Source organism: Lampris incognitus, chromosome 8 (assembly GCF_029633865.1).
Source record: "Lampris incognitus isolate fLamInc1 chromosome 8, fLamInc1.hap2, whole genome shotgun sequence".
Classification (NCBI taxonomy): Eukaryota; Metazoa; Chordata; class Actinopteri; order Lampriformes; family Lampridae; genus Lampris; species Lampris incognitus.
This window is the reverse complement of record NC_079218.1, coordinates 31,186,068-31,204,885: the sequence shown is the minus strand read 5'-3', so window position 1 is coordinate 31,204,885 and position 18,818 is coordinate 31,186,068. Positions and strand designations below refer to the sequence as shown.

Genomic DNA, 18,818 nt, shown 5'->3' with positions numbered 1-18,818 from the left:
AATCTGCTTTACTACGTAGATAGTCTCTTAGGGACCACAGTTTTACCGATCAGACATGGGAGTAGCAACTCCCTTGCTGTAAGGATGCAGGAAAAATTATGACAAAATAACATGTTATCACATTCCTTAGCTGTTTTTTGATGTCACATCCTAGTAGGATCAGATAATTGTCAAACAAATAGCTAAATTGCATGCTATCTTACTTCAAAATTATAGTTTGAATAGCTAAATATTTTCATGATTAGGTCAGATGGGGTCATTAGATTGGCTGATCACCTAAAATACCAGGTGTATTTGTGGTAATGGTAAGTGGCACCATTACCATTAAATGGCAGTGTTTTTGCCATTATTTTGGCTTCACTTTAAATTAAATTGCTTTGTGCATTTTTTTCCCCACAAGCATTTACCATTTAAGTATTTCTTAGTGGAATCTTTTCTTTGGTGGAGCATACCCCAAAGAAAGGACACACCACCTTACTCCCCAGTCACCACCAACCTACCCACAAACACACATATGCACACACACTCAACATTTATAAATGTATTTACAGAGGGTTTTTTTTTCTGTTAAGATACAGGTAAACAGAACGATGGGCATACAGATAGAAAACGGAGACACACAGTCTGGTGCATAGGCATCTGAACAAATGTTTTGATGGGTGGCCCAGTGGTTAGCACTGTTGCCTCACTGTAAGAAGGTCCTGGGTTTGAACCCCAGGCCGTCCAGGTCCTTTCTGTATGGAGTTTGCATGTTCTCCCCATATCTGCATGGGTTTCCTCCCACCATCAAAAAGTTATGCATGTTAGGGTTAATACTGCCGCCTGTGCCCCTGACCAAGGCAATGGAAAGAGGAACTGGAGTTGGTCCCCAAGTGCTGCAGCTGCCCACTGCTCCTATACAATAAGATGGGTTAAATGCAGAGGATGAATTTCCCCAAGGTGATTAATAAAGTCCATCCAAATAAATTAATAAAGTCTATCCAAATGGAAAGAGTTGGAAAAGCGTGTGGATAGTGTTTCCTTCTTACCACACTAACAGATGTAAGAAGTTATATGTATAAGTTGAGAAATACTCTGTCAAACACTATGAAAAATGAAGACCAATAAATAGATACATGGATGGATGGATTCACAGATGACAGAACAGGTTGTAAGATGAATGGAAAGACAAATGAAGATACACTCAGACAGACAAGCAAAAACATAGATAAACAATAAACATAGATAAGGCAGATGGACAGATGAACATACTATTGAAGACAGATTTTTTTTAAAGCACAGGCATGTTGAAAGACGGACTTTTAAAAAAATATGTTTTTGATGATTCCTGAATATCAAAGATGCTATTGAGTTCAAGACATGTTTAAAAAAAAAAGATTTTGAGTCCAAAACGATTTACTTTTTTTCTAAATGTGTAACATTGCACAATGGTGACATGTATTTTCATTGAACAAGAAATGTAATTTAACTATTTTCAGGAGTTATTGAAATAAGACATATTTATCATGTTTTGCCTGAATTCCACTCATTTCAAGAAACTTCATAAGTTGGTTGAAAGATCTTGAAAAGTGTTGAGTAGTTTTGAAATTAGAAATTGAGAAATTGCCTCAGCTAGTAGGCAGATTTGGTCATTCATTTCGAAATTCAAAAATGTAATACATCAGCTCTGTTTGAAAGTAGGTAGTTTATATTTTATATAATTTCTCATCGCTTCCCTGAAGTGGAGCTCTGAGCAAAGAATAACAAATCGTGTTGAGGCCCCCCCTGCTACAGTGATCATTATCAACCATCAACAGATTTGCTGCCTGTGCAGCCTCTTCTACATTCCGCCACTCTGTTTCAACATGTCAGAATAACCCAACCATCCATGCAGCTTGAAACCAAACAGGGGGTATTAAGGTTCAAACACAGATTAGAAGGGCCTCAGAATACAGTCAATAAAAGAGGCCACATGAAAATAAGGCTGCAGGTTGATGGAAAGTTTTGCTAGACGAGCACACATGGTTTTTCTCATGACAGAGGACAATCCCTACATTGTCTTTTCCTGACTATATAGTGATTCTGGTTAATGCAGACTGTCAAAGATTATAAAGGAGGATTTTTATTCTTTTTTACAGTTTATGAGGTAATGTATCTTTATCAACACATTACAGTTTAGAAAGGTAGTGTTGGTGGTGTTGGGTAAGATACATATAATAATAATAAAAATAATAATAATAATTAATGATTCTACATTTTATTTGTATTGCACGTTTCAAGGTACTCAAAGAGCCTTTACATAAAATAATTAAAGCAAAAGCAATACAACAAAAACATGTAACACAACATTCAAAGCAAGTCAGAAAAGGTTAGTTTTGATTAATGATTTGAACGTGGATAATTCAGTGTAGTCTCTGATGCATTTGGGGAGGGAGTTCCAGAGGGAGGGGGCAGCTATGGAGAAGGCTCTGTCACCCCAGGTGCGATGCTTGGTCCTGTGTGGTGGGGACAGGAGGTTGGCATCAGAGGAGTAAAGGCTGCGGGAAGGAGTATGGTATTAGAGCAGGTTAGTCAGGTAGGAGGGGGCATAGTTATGGAAGGTTTTGTGAGTGAGGAGAAAGACTTTGAATTGGAGCTGTTGTGGGACAGGGAGCCAGTGGAGGTTCAGGAGGACAGGGGTGATGTGGTCATAGGAGCAGGTGGGCAGCAGAATTCTGGATGTACTGGAGTTTGTTTAGGACTTTTGAAAATGAGCCATAAAGAATCCTGCTGCAGTAGTCAGTGCTCGATGTGATGAAGGCCTGGATCAAAGTTTCAGCAGCAGAGAAGGAGAGTGGAGGGTGGAGACGAGCTATGTTTTTTTAGGTGGAAAAAGGCAGTTCTGGTGATTGATTGATTTGGTGTTCAAAGAAGAGGTTGCTGTCGAAAACTATCTGAGGATGTGGATGTGTGGGGAGGGAGACAGAGTGGAGTTATTGATAGTAAGGCAGCAGTTGTGAGTGGATTTGTATGTGATTTGGGATTGATGATGACCATGTCAGATTTATCACAATTTAGTTTGAGGAAGTTGGCTTACATCCATGATTTAATTTCAGTGAGGCAGTTGGTCAGAATGGAGTAGCTTATAGTGGTGATGGATTTAGTGGAGATACAGAGCTGGATGTCATTGGCATAGCAGTGAAAGTGGAGCCCATGACAACGTATGATGTTACCGAGGGGGGGGGACATTAGCGGACCAAGCACCGAACCCTGGGGGATGCCTTGGGACAGAGGAGCGGTGAAGGAGGTGTAGTTGTTGATGCTGATGAATTGTCTGTTTGTGAGATATTACTTTAGCCAGGAGAGCGCAGTACTGGTGATGTTAACTTAGGATTCAAGGCGGGAGAGAAGAATGGTGTAGTTGATGGTGTCGAAAGCTGCAGTGAGGTTGAAGAGGATGAGAATGCTGAGATGGCCAGAGTGTAAGGAGGGGAAGTGGTCGTTGGTGACTTTAAGGAGAGTTACTTCTGTTCTTTGCTGTGAGTGGAAACCAAATTGAAATGGTTTGAACAAGTTGTTGGAGATGAGGTTAGCTTTGAGTTGGGAGGCAACAACACATTCCAGTATTTTTTACAGAAAGGGGAGATTGGAGATGGGCTGGAAATTGCTCATGATATCAGGATAGAATCCAGATTTTCTGTGGAAGGGGTGACAGCAGCCAGTTTAAGTATATGGGGGACTTAACTGGAGCTGAAGGAGGAGTTAAGGATTTCTTTGAGGCGTAAGGAAATAGCTGGGAGACAGTCTTTAACAAGATTGGATGTGATGGGATCCAGAAAATAAGTGGAGCTTCTCATTCCTACCATAATGTCGGACAGCTCCATTTTGGGATACAGGGATACTTTGACAGGGCTGAGTGGTAATGAAGGGGGGAGAGAAGGCATTGGAGGTGGTCAGGTTGCTGTAGATGGTATCAATTTTCATTTGGAAAAATGAAAGGAAAGAATTGCACTTGTTAACTGTGAAGGAACTGAAGGTATTGTCACTGGGTTTGAGAATGAATCAATGAATGGTGCTTTATTTCAAACATGTAAATAAGCAGGATATAACATACTGATAAGCCATTGCCAATAATCGGAAGTGATCAACAAATCGCACATCAAAATCAGCGAACAAATCTCTGAATGCATCAGATTATTTGTTGTATGTTGGAAAAGGAGTAGGAGGAAGTATACTTTCCTACCCCTTCTCATCTACTCTTGAGTTAATTCAGCTACTATACATTTCAAACTCAATTCCCACTGTACTGTATAGTTCAAATTCAATGCAAGTTGTGCTGCACAATACAAACTCAACTACTGTGAACAATGGGAGACAAAAAACACTTCAAAAACATAAAAAAGAAAAACACAAAAAAAGAAAAACACTAGAAAGAAAAAGAAAAACACCAGAGAGGCTTGTTTAATGTGGAAAAGAGCCTTGGGGTTGGTGGAGCCAGAGTGTATGAGGTGTGAGTAGTAGGTGGACCGGACTGTAATGAGAGCGTCTTTGTCTTGTTGAAGGTAGTCTGAGTGGGCTTGGAGATAAACTGTTAAACCAGTTTTCTTGGAGAGTCTTTCGAGCTGGTGGTTATGCGATTTAATGTGGTGGAGTTCAAGAGTATACCAGGGAGCTGTGTGTGAATGAGACTGGTTTGGTTGTAATGGGGGCCAGCTGATCAAGACAGGAGGAGAGTGTCATTATAATAATTAAGAGTGGAAGGATTATCAGACAGCGGGGAAAGGGAGACAGACATTTAACTGGCAAGAGAGGCAGAAAGAGCTGAGGGGAAGATATAATTTGAGATTTCTGAAATATATGTGTTTGACTTTTGGGATGGGGGATAGGGATGTCAATGTCCATGGTGATTGCCAGGTGGTCAGAGATATTGAGGTTGAGGCTGAAGAGTTGATGTATTGTGAGACCAGTGGAGCAGACTAAGTCCAGGATGTGACCACACGGCTGTGAGTGGGGAAGTTGATATGTTGTGTGAAGTTGAAACATCGTAGCAGTTCCATGAATGCTATGGCAGCTTTACAGTCAGTGTCATCAATGTGGATATTAAATTCACCCAGGAGGAGAACAAAAGGTGAGATTGCTCATAGCTGGGTCAGAAAATCAGAGAAGTCAGAGAGAAAGGAGGGGTTTGGCTTGGGGGGGGGGGGAAATAACAGCAGTTTGAAGGCAGGGTGTAAGAAAAAATGAGCAGCAGAAATGGAATGGGTGTTTTGTTTTTGTTTTTCTTATCTCTTCTCCTATGTGAATGGTGTGATGTGAGTCTCTCCTGCGTGCATGTGTGGTCTGTCCTCCTGTCAGGTCTACATGGTGGTCGTGTGGCTCAGGTCCTAGGCTGCTTCGGTGGCATCTGGACACTGCTTGGCATCCACCTCATCATATTCTGCATATCTTATATATCCATTATAATTGTGTTAGCCTTTGTCAATGTTGTATTCTGTAAATTATGTAAACACAACATCCATTGCACATCTGTCCCTCATGGGAGAGAGATCCCTCCTCTGTTGCGCTCACTGAGGTTCCCATATTTTTTCTCCCTGTTAAAGGTTTTTTTTTAACAGGGAGTTATTATTTATCCAATGTGAGGTTCTAAGGACAGGATGTTGTGTTGCTGTAAAGCCCAAATTTATGATTTGTGATAATGGGCTAACATAAAATTGACTTGACTTGACTTACAATTTACAATTTAATTTAGCAGACGATTTTATCCAAAGCAACATACATCTGAGAGTTAATATAACACAAGCAAGGATCTAGTCAGGAGGCGACAACGCAAGTAAGTGTAAAAAAAACTAGGTTCAAGTCCGATAGGACATAGGTGCATAGAAGTGAATTCTATTTTTTTTTTAATACCATCAGGTGTGGAGGTGTTTGAGAAAGAGCTGGGTCTTTAGCTTCTTCTTGAAGATGGAGAGGGACTCAGCAGATCAAATGGAGTTTGGTAACTCATTCCACCTATGGGGAACTACAGAAGAGAAGAGTCTGGCTAGTGATTTAGGGCCCCATTGTGACAGAACTGCCAGACACCTTTCATTGGCAGAGCATAGTGAGCGGGACTGAGTGTAGACCTGAATGAGGGAGTTCAGGTAGGTGGAAGCCATTTTAGTTGTTGTTTTGTAAGCGAGCATCAAGGATTTGAATTTGTTGTGGGCAGCTACTGGAAGCCAGCGGAGGGATATGAACAGTAGAGTGACATATGCTGTTTTTGGGTTGGTTAAAGACCAGACAAGCCACCGCATTCAGTGCATGCAGGGAGACCTGCCAGTAAGGAGTTGCAGTAGTCAATGCGTGATATTACAAGAGCCTTTACCATGGGTTGTGCTGCATGCTCAGACAGGTAGAGTCTAATTTTCCTGGTGTTGTACAGGGCAGATCGGCACGACTGAGCAGTTGAGGCCACGTGCACCTTAAAGGTTAGTAGGTCATCAATCATGACACCCAGGTTTCGAGCAGACTTTGTAGGCATGAGTTGGGTTGATCCAAGCTGGATATTGATCTGTTGTTGTAAGGATGGACTGGCTGGGATGACAAGGAGCTTGGTCTTAGATAAGTTAAGCTGAAGGTGGCAGCTGGGTATCGTCAACATAGCAATGGTATGAGAAACCATGGGAGCAGATGATTGCAACAAATGCACTACTTGAAATGGTGGTTGTTTTAATGTCCTTCCTGTAAACAGGAGCAACACCACCTCCCCGCTCCTCAAGATGAGGTTTATCAATGTATGTGAATCCTGTGGGTGTGGTCTGATTTACTGAGAAATAGTCCAAGGGTCTCACACACACACACACACACACACACACACACACACACACACACACACAGACTCAGGCAATGGTGTGGGGCAGGATAGGGCTTCTCCAAGAGTATCGTACCATGGCTGTTGCAAATGGGGTTCATGAAAGTCGCTCTTTTGACTCTAATGTGTTTCAGGTGCTTTTCCAGGGTCAGCTTGTGTAAATGGGGTTACGTGTGTGTGTGTGTGTGTGTGTGTGTGTGTGTGTGTGTGTGTGTGTGTGTGTGTGTGTGTGTGTGTGTGTGAGAGAAGAAAGATTTATGGGGAGAAATATTGTGATATTGTGTAAGAAATTAACAATCTACTGTTTGAATCTGAAACTGTTTGAAACAAATTTGAACCTTTTCCCTCCCTTTATCAGCCTCAAACATGATTTATTTAATACAAACACAAGCTCATGATGAGATTTTTTTTTCTTTATCAGCATGTTCGCTGAATAAGGCAAGCAGGGAGGGTATCACACTGAAATAGTTGCACGTTAACATCAATACTGTAAAATTAAAATGGGTCTATTCTTTCTGGACATAACAGGAATATAACAGCTGTTTTAAAAGCTGGGCCACAAACCTATGGGATCCCTTGGGGTTGTAGATATCCCCATTAAAAAGACAACCACCATTAATCCTAACTAGCGAATATGAAAAACAGCCTATTTTTGGTCTAAGGTTTTACTCCTACCACTAGATAGCTATACAATTGATTGCTATACAGTATGAGCTTTTCTCATATGATTCAAAATTGTATTATACTGGAGCCCTTTTGTCTGTATATTTGTGGAGCCCTTGTGGAACCCTGTATATTTTTGTGGAATATATATATGGAATATATATGGCATATATTCCTTATATATGGAATATATGGAATGGATATATGGATGGAGTGTATATATGGAATAGATATATGGAATATATGGAATATATATTTGTGGAATATATTTGTGGGACCCTGTATATTTGTGGAGCCCCATATACTGGAGCCCTTTTGTCTGTATATGTTGTCTGTATATTTGTGTCTGATCAAACAGATTGAGGAGAATAATTTTTTCCAATTTTTGTTTTGTTGGTTAATTTTTTAAATTTGTTTGTCTACTTTTAGTTTATTTGTTTGTAATCTTGCTCTCTGACCCCCTGTCTTGCAGGACAGTACCTCCAGAAGATAAGTCTTTTGCAGTGGGAGTTCAGTACATGCTTTTCAGGGTCTTGGGTAAGTAACTATCAGCCTTTACAGCAGGGGTCCCCAACCTTTTTTGCACCACGGACCGGTTAAATATTGACAATATTCTGGCGAACCAGGAAAGGGGTGGGTTAATAACGGCCGTAATATAGGTTAGGCTTATAAATCAGTAGTATCATAATATTTAAAGTAACATTTGGATATTAAACACACAGCGCATATTTTCCTCACATTAACATAACATACATATAATAACATTACAACTCACACATGTCGTTGGCAGCAGGCAGAATCAATTCTTCGCCAATAGTGAAAGGCTTCTAAACCTTAGCAGCAGCATGTGTAGAGGTGGTGGCTCTCAGCTCGCTTCTGTCCCGCTTGCTCACGTTGTTTTCGCTCAGAGAACTCCACGGGTTTGTGTTTAAGTGCAGGGTGCTTGGACTCAAGGTGCCGAAGCAGTTTTGAGGTTTCATTGTCTCATTAGACAGCTTGTCTCCACATATCACACACGGGGCTCGGAGCATGCGAGTCACCAGTCGCAATAAAGCAGTGTTTTAGGTATGACTCGTCGTATTTCCTGCTGAAGGAAGCTTTCTTTTTCTTTTTTTTTTGCTGTCTCAGCCTCTGCTGTCTCTGCGTTATCGTTGTTATAAGACCTTTTATCTCCCCTACCTCTTCCAAAGAAACTCTCAAGCGATGTTTGTTTTTTACTGGTACTCATGGTAGCTAACTAGCTGCTAGTAGCGAGTTAGCTGAGTGCGTATCTGAGTTATGAAGTTAGTTACCATTGGTCTGCCAAATGCCACGTGAATGAGTGATAAAATTACATCACTGTACATACTTCAAGTATCTGTTTCAAATTAAAAGTCCTCTAGCATTACACGGTCCAGTCGGGCTTTTATTTGAACATTGTATATTATATTGTTTCCTTGCGGCCCGGTAGCAAATGTTTTGCGGCCCGATGCTGGTCCGTGATCCGGTAGCTGGGGACCCCTACTTTACAGAACCATCACATTCACATAAGTAGTAGAAGTGACATCACTGACATTGTAGATCTCATTTAAATAATTCTCCTATGGCTCTGGGTAACTCCTTTTTAAAGAACCGATTTTTATTATATATGAATCGATTGACCTGCAAAAGTTGACTGTAGGCTTTATTTCTGAATTTTCTGAAAAGCTCATTTCTGGGGGTATTTTAATACACATGTTTGCTGCCTTGAAAATTCAGTAGCCTCTGAATTCTTAAATATTTTACACACTTTTAACATTGATAATGCTGTTACAGGACCCATACACAACAACAGTCTTCTTGACCTGGTCCTGTCTCGTGGTTTTACAGTTTCTGGTTTAGTGGTCTGCTGCATCTGATAACTGTCTTATCTAATTCCATCCATCCATCCAGTATCCAAACTGCTTATTCTGCTCAGGGTTGTGGGGGATGCTGGAGCCTATCCCAGCAGTCATTGGGTGGCAGGCAGGGAGACACCCTAGACAGGCCGCCAGGCCATCTAATTCCACGTTTAGTTAATTAATCCCCCCAGTGATCATTATAATACCTATACCAGTCAATGGATAAACTCTATTAAACGAGCTACTCTCACTGAGCAACTATTTAATTTTATTGTGCCCTTCATTGTCTATCAAGGCTCTCTCAGTTACTGATGATCTCAATGCTGTCCTGTTCTATCTTCTGAGTTCTGTTGCCTCTTTATCCATTCCCTTTATCCAAAATTGTTCATTCAAGAAATTGTCGTCATGGTTAAAAAATGCACCTATACAGGTAAGCTGACATACAGAAGCTTAGAATACTGCTGGAAGATGACCAAACTAGAAACCTTTTGTCTTTCCAGGGATGAGACTGCATTGAATTATAAGAATACTTCTTCAACTGTTAGATCAGTATACTACCTCCTGTCATGAAAGGATTCCATGAAAAGATTTTCCTTTCATTGTATGAAAGGAAAATCAACTCACTGCGTATTTCTCTACTAGCAATTATTTGATCAGTTTTAGTCTGGCTTTAGGTGCCATTATTCTACTGTAAAGATTAAAAAGGACAAAGCTAATGGTTTGTTGATAGCTAATAACTCACTGGTTTTTGCTACTTGATCTTAACGCAGTCTTTGACACCCTAGACATATGGAGTATACTTTATCCGTATTATATGGAAGTATATTGGTTCCTATCTGCCATTTCTATCTGTATGGTAGGGCCCAAACTGATGTTCATAACAACATGATTTCAGACTATGCAAGTGGCATATTTAATGTACCACAGGGATCAGTGAGTCATTGTTATTTTCTGTCAACTAGTTATCCCTTTGTGATATTTTTTCAGAAATATGACATTTATTTCTGCTATGCTGGTGACATACAGCTGTATAGGTCCTAATGGACCCTCTAATATTTTCAATCTTATAGGCATGCCTAGTTGGAAAAAAAAGTTTATTAACAAAGGTTTTGTTTTTCAGTGCAGAGAAAACTGAGATGTATATTGTTGGAATAGCCTAACATAATCATCTGTTTGAATGGTGTACTATATTACATTTTGGTGGCTATATGATTAGGTAGAGCTGCTGTAAGATATCTTGTATTATTTCTTAACCCTTCATTGTTATTCTAGTCTCAGATTAAGGCCATCATTAGATTGGCATGTTTTCCTCTTTGCAACGTCACTAAAATCTGAGCAACCCTTACATTGGTGGATGCTGAAACATTGATCTGTACATTTATATATTTTAGAAGCAATCGTTGTAATGTTCCTCTCTCCAGTTTGCCTAACTGAGCTGCTTAAAGTCTTCATCTGGATCGAAATACTGTGGCCAGACTCTGTAAGCAATACCCTGTTGGGGTTGTTGCTTTTTTCCTCCATACCATGTCTGTCAATAATTTTTTCCCCATGATATTTGCCATTAAAACATCTCTCTGAGACAAAACAGCTTTTGTTCAATATATACACAGTTATACAGTTCTATTGAGCAATCTTAGCTGAACATGAAGCAAGCACTGTTTGTTGCAGTAGATTGGGGTGGGTTTTTTTTTCCTTGACATCTCTGTCTTGTTTGATTTTATTCTCATTTTTATCCTTGTATTTCATACAAATATTGTTCTCTCTTTTTCTCTCTTTGTGTTTTGTGCCTTTACAGCATTCATGCCTGCACCAGTCCTATACGGCATTGCTATAGACAGCACCTGTATCCTGTGGGGCAGGAAGTGTGGAAGGAGGACTTCCTGTCGCTACTACAACCTTGACCTTTTCAGACAGAGGTAAGTCACTTCAGGGATCTATGAGGCAGAATGCTTCCATCAGCCACCATTAGTCGTGATATTTGTATGGTCACGACTAATGAGGTCACTTCATTCAATCTTGGGGTGCTCTTACAGGGTAAAAACGTAACCTAGTCATAACTCCAAAAAATAAATAAATAAAATTAAAATTGGTGCTGTTGCTAACACTTCAAAAATAGAAATAGACAATTCATAATGAATATTCTTCTCTTCTGTCCCACTGTGCTCCTGACTCAAGGTTCCTGGGCCTCCAGGTACTCTTTGTCTGTGGTGCAGTGCTCTGCTTTCTGTTTTCGGTGCTAGTGCTCCGGAAGCAGGCTAGAAGTCCAGAACAAGTGATAGGAAGAGGAAGAGGATACAAGCTGGTCACTGGAGAGAGGAGTCCAGATAGCGCTCCTTCCAAAGAACGGCAGAGCATCATGACCTGAGAGAGTTCAGTAACGGGGCTGGAGAAAAAAATGCAGTGATTTAGTAAGACTGGTAACATGTTTGTTGGGAAATGTTAGAGAGAAAGCAGAAAGACAAGTAAGTTCAGTTTGACCCACAGGTTGGAGATAAGAGGGAGATAATCATACTCTTCTGTTGGGAGTAAGCTCTGCTGTAGCATGTTAATCAGCATGTTGTGTTTTGAACGTGTGTATGTTTTCTCTGCCTGTGAATAGTCAGGGTGGACAACTACGCCTTGAGAAGCGGTCACATCAGGATCAGAATGAGCATTTATTTTTTTAAGACAAGTAAATAAGCACATACAATGCCTTAAACCAGGTGGCTTTCTCATATAAAATGCATAAAACCTAACATGATGCATCAGCTAAAGTTTGTTTTTGTTTTGTTTTTTTTGTGAAGGAAGGATTGTATTTTTTTTTCCCATGGGAGATTGAGCTTCATGATCTTAGATGTATTTCAAGATGACTTTCCACTTTTGAGTGGAATCATTGGTGTGTGCCGTATGTGCTGTTTGCCAACAAATGTAATGCACATTCCAGCATCTGACTTCCATGATTAATTCCTGTACAGTGTGTCAAACTGTGGACTTCATGAGTTGCAATTTCAATGGGTAAGACCATGTGTAAGTTTGGCTGTTATTTTAGAAATGAAACGACACAGTGTCGCTGAGGTTAAAATTAAAACTCTGAGCCATTGGTGAATGTGTGTGCATTTGTGGGTGTGTGTGCGTGTGTGGGTGGGGTTGTACAGTATTTGTTTGAGTTTGTGTATTAGCGAGAACTTGCGTAACTCTTTGCTGTCATCTGAGCCCTGAAATGTTTTGCAAATTAAGAATTCCAAAAGAAATGTATCGCTAAAATGCAGCAACATGCTTATCTGTGGGATAAATAATGGCTGCACTCAAAAAAAGGCCTCCAAAGAAATGTAAAAACACAGGCAATAAACTCAATACTCCTTTGAAATTTGTAAATGGATATTACATTATTTCCCCTATACACTGTGATCTATTGGATATCGATGTACCGGTACTCTGAGATAGCAGATTTTCAATCAGTTTCAATGGACTTAACATTTCTTGGTGTAAATGTTATTCACAAATGCCAATCTGAAGTACCCTGGGAGTACAAATGATCATGCTGTAAACACATATCAGTTTTTATTGAATAGTCAATATTAGCTACATTGGCTTGTCAATGACCCTATACTACATGCTCCCAAGTTCCAGTAGAGTGGTGGAAATTCTTATCTAACAGTTGAGTTTAACTAAAATGTTGATGATGGTGCTTCAAAAAAATGCTATTAGAAATGCAAAAAAAAGAAAAAAGTCTAATCTCATTTAAAACACAAGCACACATTGAACCCATATATAAAATGTCACTTATGCTTACCAAAATATCCAAAAGAAAAACTTGCTTTGCTGTAATAGAGCCTCTCCTAGACCCTGTGAGAAATGTTTATCCCCAGTTCCAGTTTCTGTTGAGAATCATCTCATTCATCATCATCAGCCACTTTTCCGGGGTCGGGTCGCGGTGGCAGCAAGCAAAGTAGTGCATTCCAGATGTCCCTCTCCCCAGCAACACCCTCCAGCTCCTCCTGGGGGATCCCAAGGCATTCCCAGGCATGAATGGACATGTAGTCTCTCCAGCGAGTTCTGGGTCTATCCTGGGGTCTCCTCCCAGTTGGCCATGCCTGGTAAACCTCCAAAGGAAGGCACCCAGGAGGCATCCCAATCAGATGTCTGAACCATCTCTTTATACAATACATTTCTATATTCTAATACATGAGAATCATCTCATGTATTAGAATATAGAAATGTCTAGTCCGCGGTGGTGTAGCGGTCTAAGCATCAGCTTTGTGTTGATGCAGTTGCCCACTGGGGACTGGATTTCGTGCCCCGGTCTCGTCAGATCCGACTATGGCCAGACTCGATGAAGCAGCAATCATTGGCAACGCTGTCTTCGAGAGGGGGGCAGAGTCGGCTTGTGTTTGTCACGTGAATGCGTCTCTGTGTGTGTCGGAAAAAACAGTGGTTCGGCCTGGAGTTGCCTTGTCACGAAAGTGGGGAGGCGGTCTGCTTCGAGACTGTCGGCCGGAGAGATGCAGTTGGCGAGCGCATGCAGTACGAGGGTGGGTGTTTGAATTAAAATAGGGATCGATTGGCCACTAAATTGGGAGAAAAAAAGGGAAAAATCAGAAATAAATTTATTAAAAAAAGAATATAGAAATGTAATTCTGAAGTTAAAATAAAGGATAACACATCATAATGTTCAGAAGTGACATTCAGGACGTGAAACTAATGAATTTTTTGATCGGTTTTTATGATTGCTTTGGCAATGCAATCAATGCAATGCAGAGTAGTAGTAGTAGTAGTAGTAGTAATAGTAGTTTGATGATTGCTTTGGGCTGCGGATGAGGATTAAATAGTCCTACTGCTTCTCAAAGGAAAACTGGTCCATTAAATACAAGGAAGGTGAAGGGTTTCATTCCAAACCAATACCCATCCACTGAGGAGGAAATAAAAACAGCTGATGTTTACTTTCTAATATTTACAAAACACTGTAAACATTAAAAACATTCAACAATATGGATATTTGGCAAACAATGGTTTCAAAATACCTTACAATATAATTCTACTGCCAATAGTGAATTTTACTCATCTGATAGAAACTATTTTGCCAAAATCATGGCTTTTTTTTTTTTGGAACTTCTGCATTTTTCATGACTAAAACATGTTCGTTTAACATTCCTCTTTAAGAAAGTTTGTCATGCATTTATGGATGCTTTTTGTATGTAGATCCAAAGGAAATTATACTGAATGATGTACTATAAAGAAAAGTTTTCCCCCCAAAACATATTGTGCATTTGTAATGAATTCTACAGATTTTAAAATGCTCATGATTTATTTTGTTATATATTATAATCTCAAAAATACTGACCAGAGATGATCAATATACTATCAAACTGTGTTTTGCTTGATTTTTTTATTTTTTTATTTTTAACAATACTTTTTTTTTAATGTTTTCCTGGTCTGAATTTAGTGTTTGTATGCTTGTTGTTACACAAAGTACAGTTTTTGCTGTATTTGGAATATATCTCAATGCATTTTATACAGACTGTGAATGCAAAATAAAGATACAGCTCTAATAAGTATAATAACAATAAACCTTGTAGACTTTGTTCTTCCTACAACGGTGATTCACTTGGACACACTGTGCATTGTTTATCCATCCAGCATCCCTGCTCTAAGGGATGCTGGAGCCTATTCCAGCAGTCATTGGGCGGCAGGCGGGGAGACACCCTGGACAGGCCTCCAGGCCATCACAGGGCCCCCCCCACACACACACACACACACACACACACCATTCATTCCTAGGGACAATTTAGTATGGCCAATTCACCTGACTTACATGTTTTTGGACTGTGGGAGGAAACCAGAGCCCCCGGAGGAAACCCATGTAGACACGGGGAGAACATGCAAACTCCACACATAAGATGACCCGGGATGACCCACCAAGGTTGGACTACCCCGGGGCTCGAACCCAGGGCCTTCTTGCTGTGAGGTGACCGTGCTAGCCACTGCGCCACCGTGCCGCCCTGTGCATTGTTTATCAATTTAATAATCATTTAGCTTAGTGTTTTTAAACATCTTTGAACAGCTCAGTAAGTCTACTGAGTAATTAATCTTTGACTAATTTACAACAAAGCACATGGCAGCACCACTTTGTCTCTTGACATTGAGCAAATACAAAATGAAGAAGATTAAACTAATTGTTTTTGCAAGAGAATGTGGTAACAGAAAAATACATTTAGATTACACATTCTACACTTTTAAGTGATACTTTTGCCCAGTTCTACTTACAAAGAGTGCATGCAATCAAACAATAGAATAAGTGTTAAATTCCTTATTTTTAGCGCTGAAAATAAGCAATAGCAAACAGGGTTTTTTTTCTTTTTTCTCGTTTGAGGGATATTCACCAAGGAATGTTTCTACCTCTTTGTTCAGTCAGCATGGTCCGGGAATCCCAATATTTTGCAGTAGTTTCCGGAGCACCTCTTATCCTACATCAGTAAAATACCCCTGTGAACCCAATATTTAAAATGGAAATTCTATGTGTTTTTTTTATAATTAGTATCCTTCTAAGATCAAGTGGTGTACAAGAAAGGGACAATAAGCTGGAAGTTCCTTAGCCAAGCATTTCCAGTCTGTCTGAGAGAATGCATGTTAAATAAGTACAATACACAGACAGACGTGCCTGGGTCTTGGGTCATTTTGAGTTGTCTCAGATTGTAAATTCAGATTCAGAAGGGCCAGTGAAAACAGATAAGGTACAAGCTTCCATATAAAGCAAACTAAAAAGATAGAAAAATAAGAAAGACAACAGCAACCAGAAAAGGTAGATTAAATAGTTAACCTTTATTTTGCATTGTTTGAGCTGAAAACACGTTGGCATTTTCTGATTGGCCTGGTGATAAATTCAACAAAAAGAGATTAGTCTGGATAGTGCCAGTATTTGTGTGCTGGGTTGATTATCCTTGTAAGGTGTTTTTTGATTTTTTTTGTTTTGCCCTGCTTTTGACTGTAAGAGGCGTTCTACCATGATGCAACTTTGAAATGCCTTGCATGTACTTGCTGCCAAAGTGTCCTGTAACTTTCTGATATGCTATTCAGCGTGACCTTTGTACCTTACAGTTTGCCATAGAATAGTGACACCGGCAAGTCCCGCGAGATTGGAGCAGTCATGTAGGTGAGCCAAGATGGTGGAATGAATAAATGCGTAGTGCTGAGCTGGAATATTTATTATTTTATTAAGTTTAGAATTGTGCCACAGGGCAAATACTACATGGTGTCAGAGTAGAGGTTTCACTACACACACGTCGCCGAGAAAATGGAATCTTACTGCGTTACAGCTCCACGGATGGACTGGGATTCGGCGAACTTACCCGAAGCATGGAGACGAGTCCGGCAACACGCAGAGTTGATGCTCACAGGCCCCCTGCGCGAAAAGAACGAGGAGGAGAAATGCAGCTACCTCCTGTTATGGATCCGGGAAAAAGGACGTGATGTGCACAACACCTCCACGCTCACGGGAGAAGAGGCCAGGAAGCTGAACACGTATTACGGTAAGTACACAGAGTATATCACACCAAAGGCTAACCCCATTTATGCTAGATATAAATTCCATGAAAAATGCAGGGTGAGCGCGAATCGTCCGAGCAATTTGTAACAGAACTAAAACTGTTGTTAAAAGACTGCGGCTCCCCAAACAGCGAGGAAACGGTCCGAGACCGCATTGTGTTTTCCACGAACTCACCCCGCGTGCGAGAAAAACTACTCAGCCCGGGTGCAGAGCTCACGCTGGAAAGGGCTATAGACATTGTACGTTCACATGAGCTAGCACAACAACAGCTAAAGATTATAGGCCATTAGCAAAGACCAGAGCGGCCACGACACTGCATGCTGTAAGCAGGAAAACATACAGACCAGAAACAGCACAAAAAGCTACAACGCTAAGAGAAAGTAGCACAGCAGACAGCATGTAGCCACTGCAGAGGGCAACATAGTGTCAAAGTTGCATGCAAAAAATTAAATGCAAAAAATTCAATCATTTTGCAAAAGCGTGCAAATTAAAATTCCCACCACAGACAAAACCTTACCGCAGTACAGTGCACACTGTTGGAGAGAATACAGACGAAGAGCATACAGAACTCTACATAGACAGTGTGACAATAGAGAACAATGGCAAAAGCAGAGAGCAGGCTTATGTAGAGGTAGGACCTGGCTCACCTACACAAAAAGTCAAATTCACAGGCCAATACCATTCCAACAAACCTATTTCACACACTGTTCAAGAACATTGCACTGAAACCAGCAGCACATAGGCTCACTGAATATGGGGGAAGAGCACTCAGCGTGAAAGGTACATACCAGTTAAAATGTCAATGCAAGGACAGCTCAACGTTGCTAGATTTCTACATTGTCGACACCAATGCCCCGCCAGTCCTAGCAATGAGAACATGTTGTGATCTAAACTTAATCAAAATAGTGATGGCAGTGATTGAGGAAAATGAGAGAACAGACATTGGCTCACAGAGCATACTGGAGGAGTACGCAGACATATTTCAAGGCATAGGCGAATTTCCAGGTGAGTACACCTTTCGCGTCGCTCCAGACGCAACACCCATAGTGTGCCCACCATGCAGGATCCCCATCGTGCTACACAGCAGACTAAAAGACGAGCTCGACAGCATGGAGAAAAATAACATAATCTGCAAGGTCATGGAACCCACAGAATGGGTGAATGCACTCGCTGTAGTTGAAAAGCCCAATACAGGAAAACTCAAGAGTGTGTTTAGACCCCAGATCCCTTAACAAGGCGATACAAAGACCTCACTACCCCCTTCCTACTTTAGAGCAGTGTTTCTCAACCGGGGGTCCGCGGACCCCTAGTGGTCCGTGGTGTAATTGCAAGGGGTCCGTGAAAATAAAATATCTTTAAAAAAAAGATCCTATGACATTTATAGAAATAGGATTATTTTACTCAAATGTGACTGAGACCTTTATCTACCTAAACTATAAAGGGTAACAGGACTTTTTTCTCTAATTACATCTGTTTCACAAGTGTAATTTATTGTATTTTAATAAGAGATCTCGCTCCCGTTTGCATTGTTAAAAGTTACTGCATAAAAATTCTGTTGTTACATATATCTGAAAGTTACTGAATACATATTCTGTTTTGTTACATATATCTGAAGGTTACTGCGTAAGAATTCTGTTTTGTTAACTATATCTAAGTTACAACTGAAAGCTCTTATTTTTGCCCCAAAAAGTGAATAAATGCTATAATGCAATTTAAAATGCAGTTTCTACTGTTTCTATCAAATTGCAACTCCCCTCCCCCAAGATCAGGTGGAGGGGTCCTCAGGGTAGATCAAAAATACGCAGGGGGTCCAGGACCCCAAAAAGGTTGAGAACCACTGCTTTAGAGGATGTCACCACGAAGCTTGCTGGAGCACAATTTTTTAGTGTCTTAGATGCTAGGTCAGGCTATTGGGCCATAAAATTAAGCGGTAGATCTGACTGTGACCACACAGGCAGAACAAAGG

General features: G+C 40.5%; 1 protein-coding gene across 1 annotated transcript in view; it reads left to right on the top strand.

Moving 5' to 3' along the window:
• slco2b1 (solute carrier organic anion transporter family, member 2B1) overlaps nucleotides 1-14,698 on the top strand; it is an 87,739-nt gene extending 73,041 nt beyond the window's left edge. Inside the window, exons 13-15 of the mRNA XM_056284474.1 lie at nucleotides 7,944-8,008; nucleotides 11,126-11,246; nucleotides 11,506-14,698. Coding sequence (XP_056140449.1) covers nucleotides 7,944-8,008; nucleotides 11,126-11,246; nucleotides 11,506-11,695 — 376 coding nt within the window. The 3' untranslated portion in view covers nucleotides 11,696-14,698. The remainder of the gene's footprint in view (nucleotides 1-7,943; nucleotides 8,009-11,125; nucleotides 11,247-11,505) is intronic.
• Nucleotides 14,699-18,818: the final 4,120 nt, after the last annotated feature.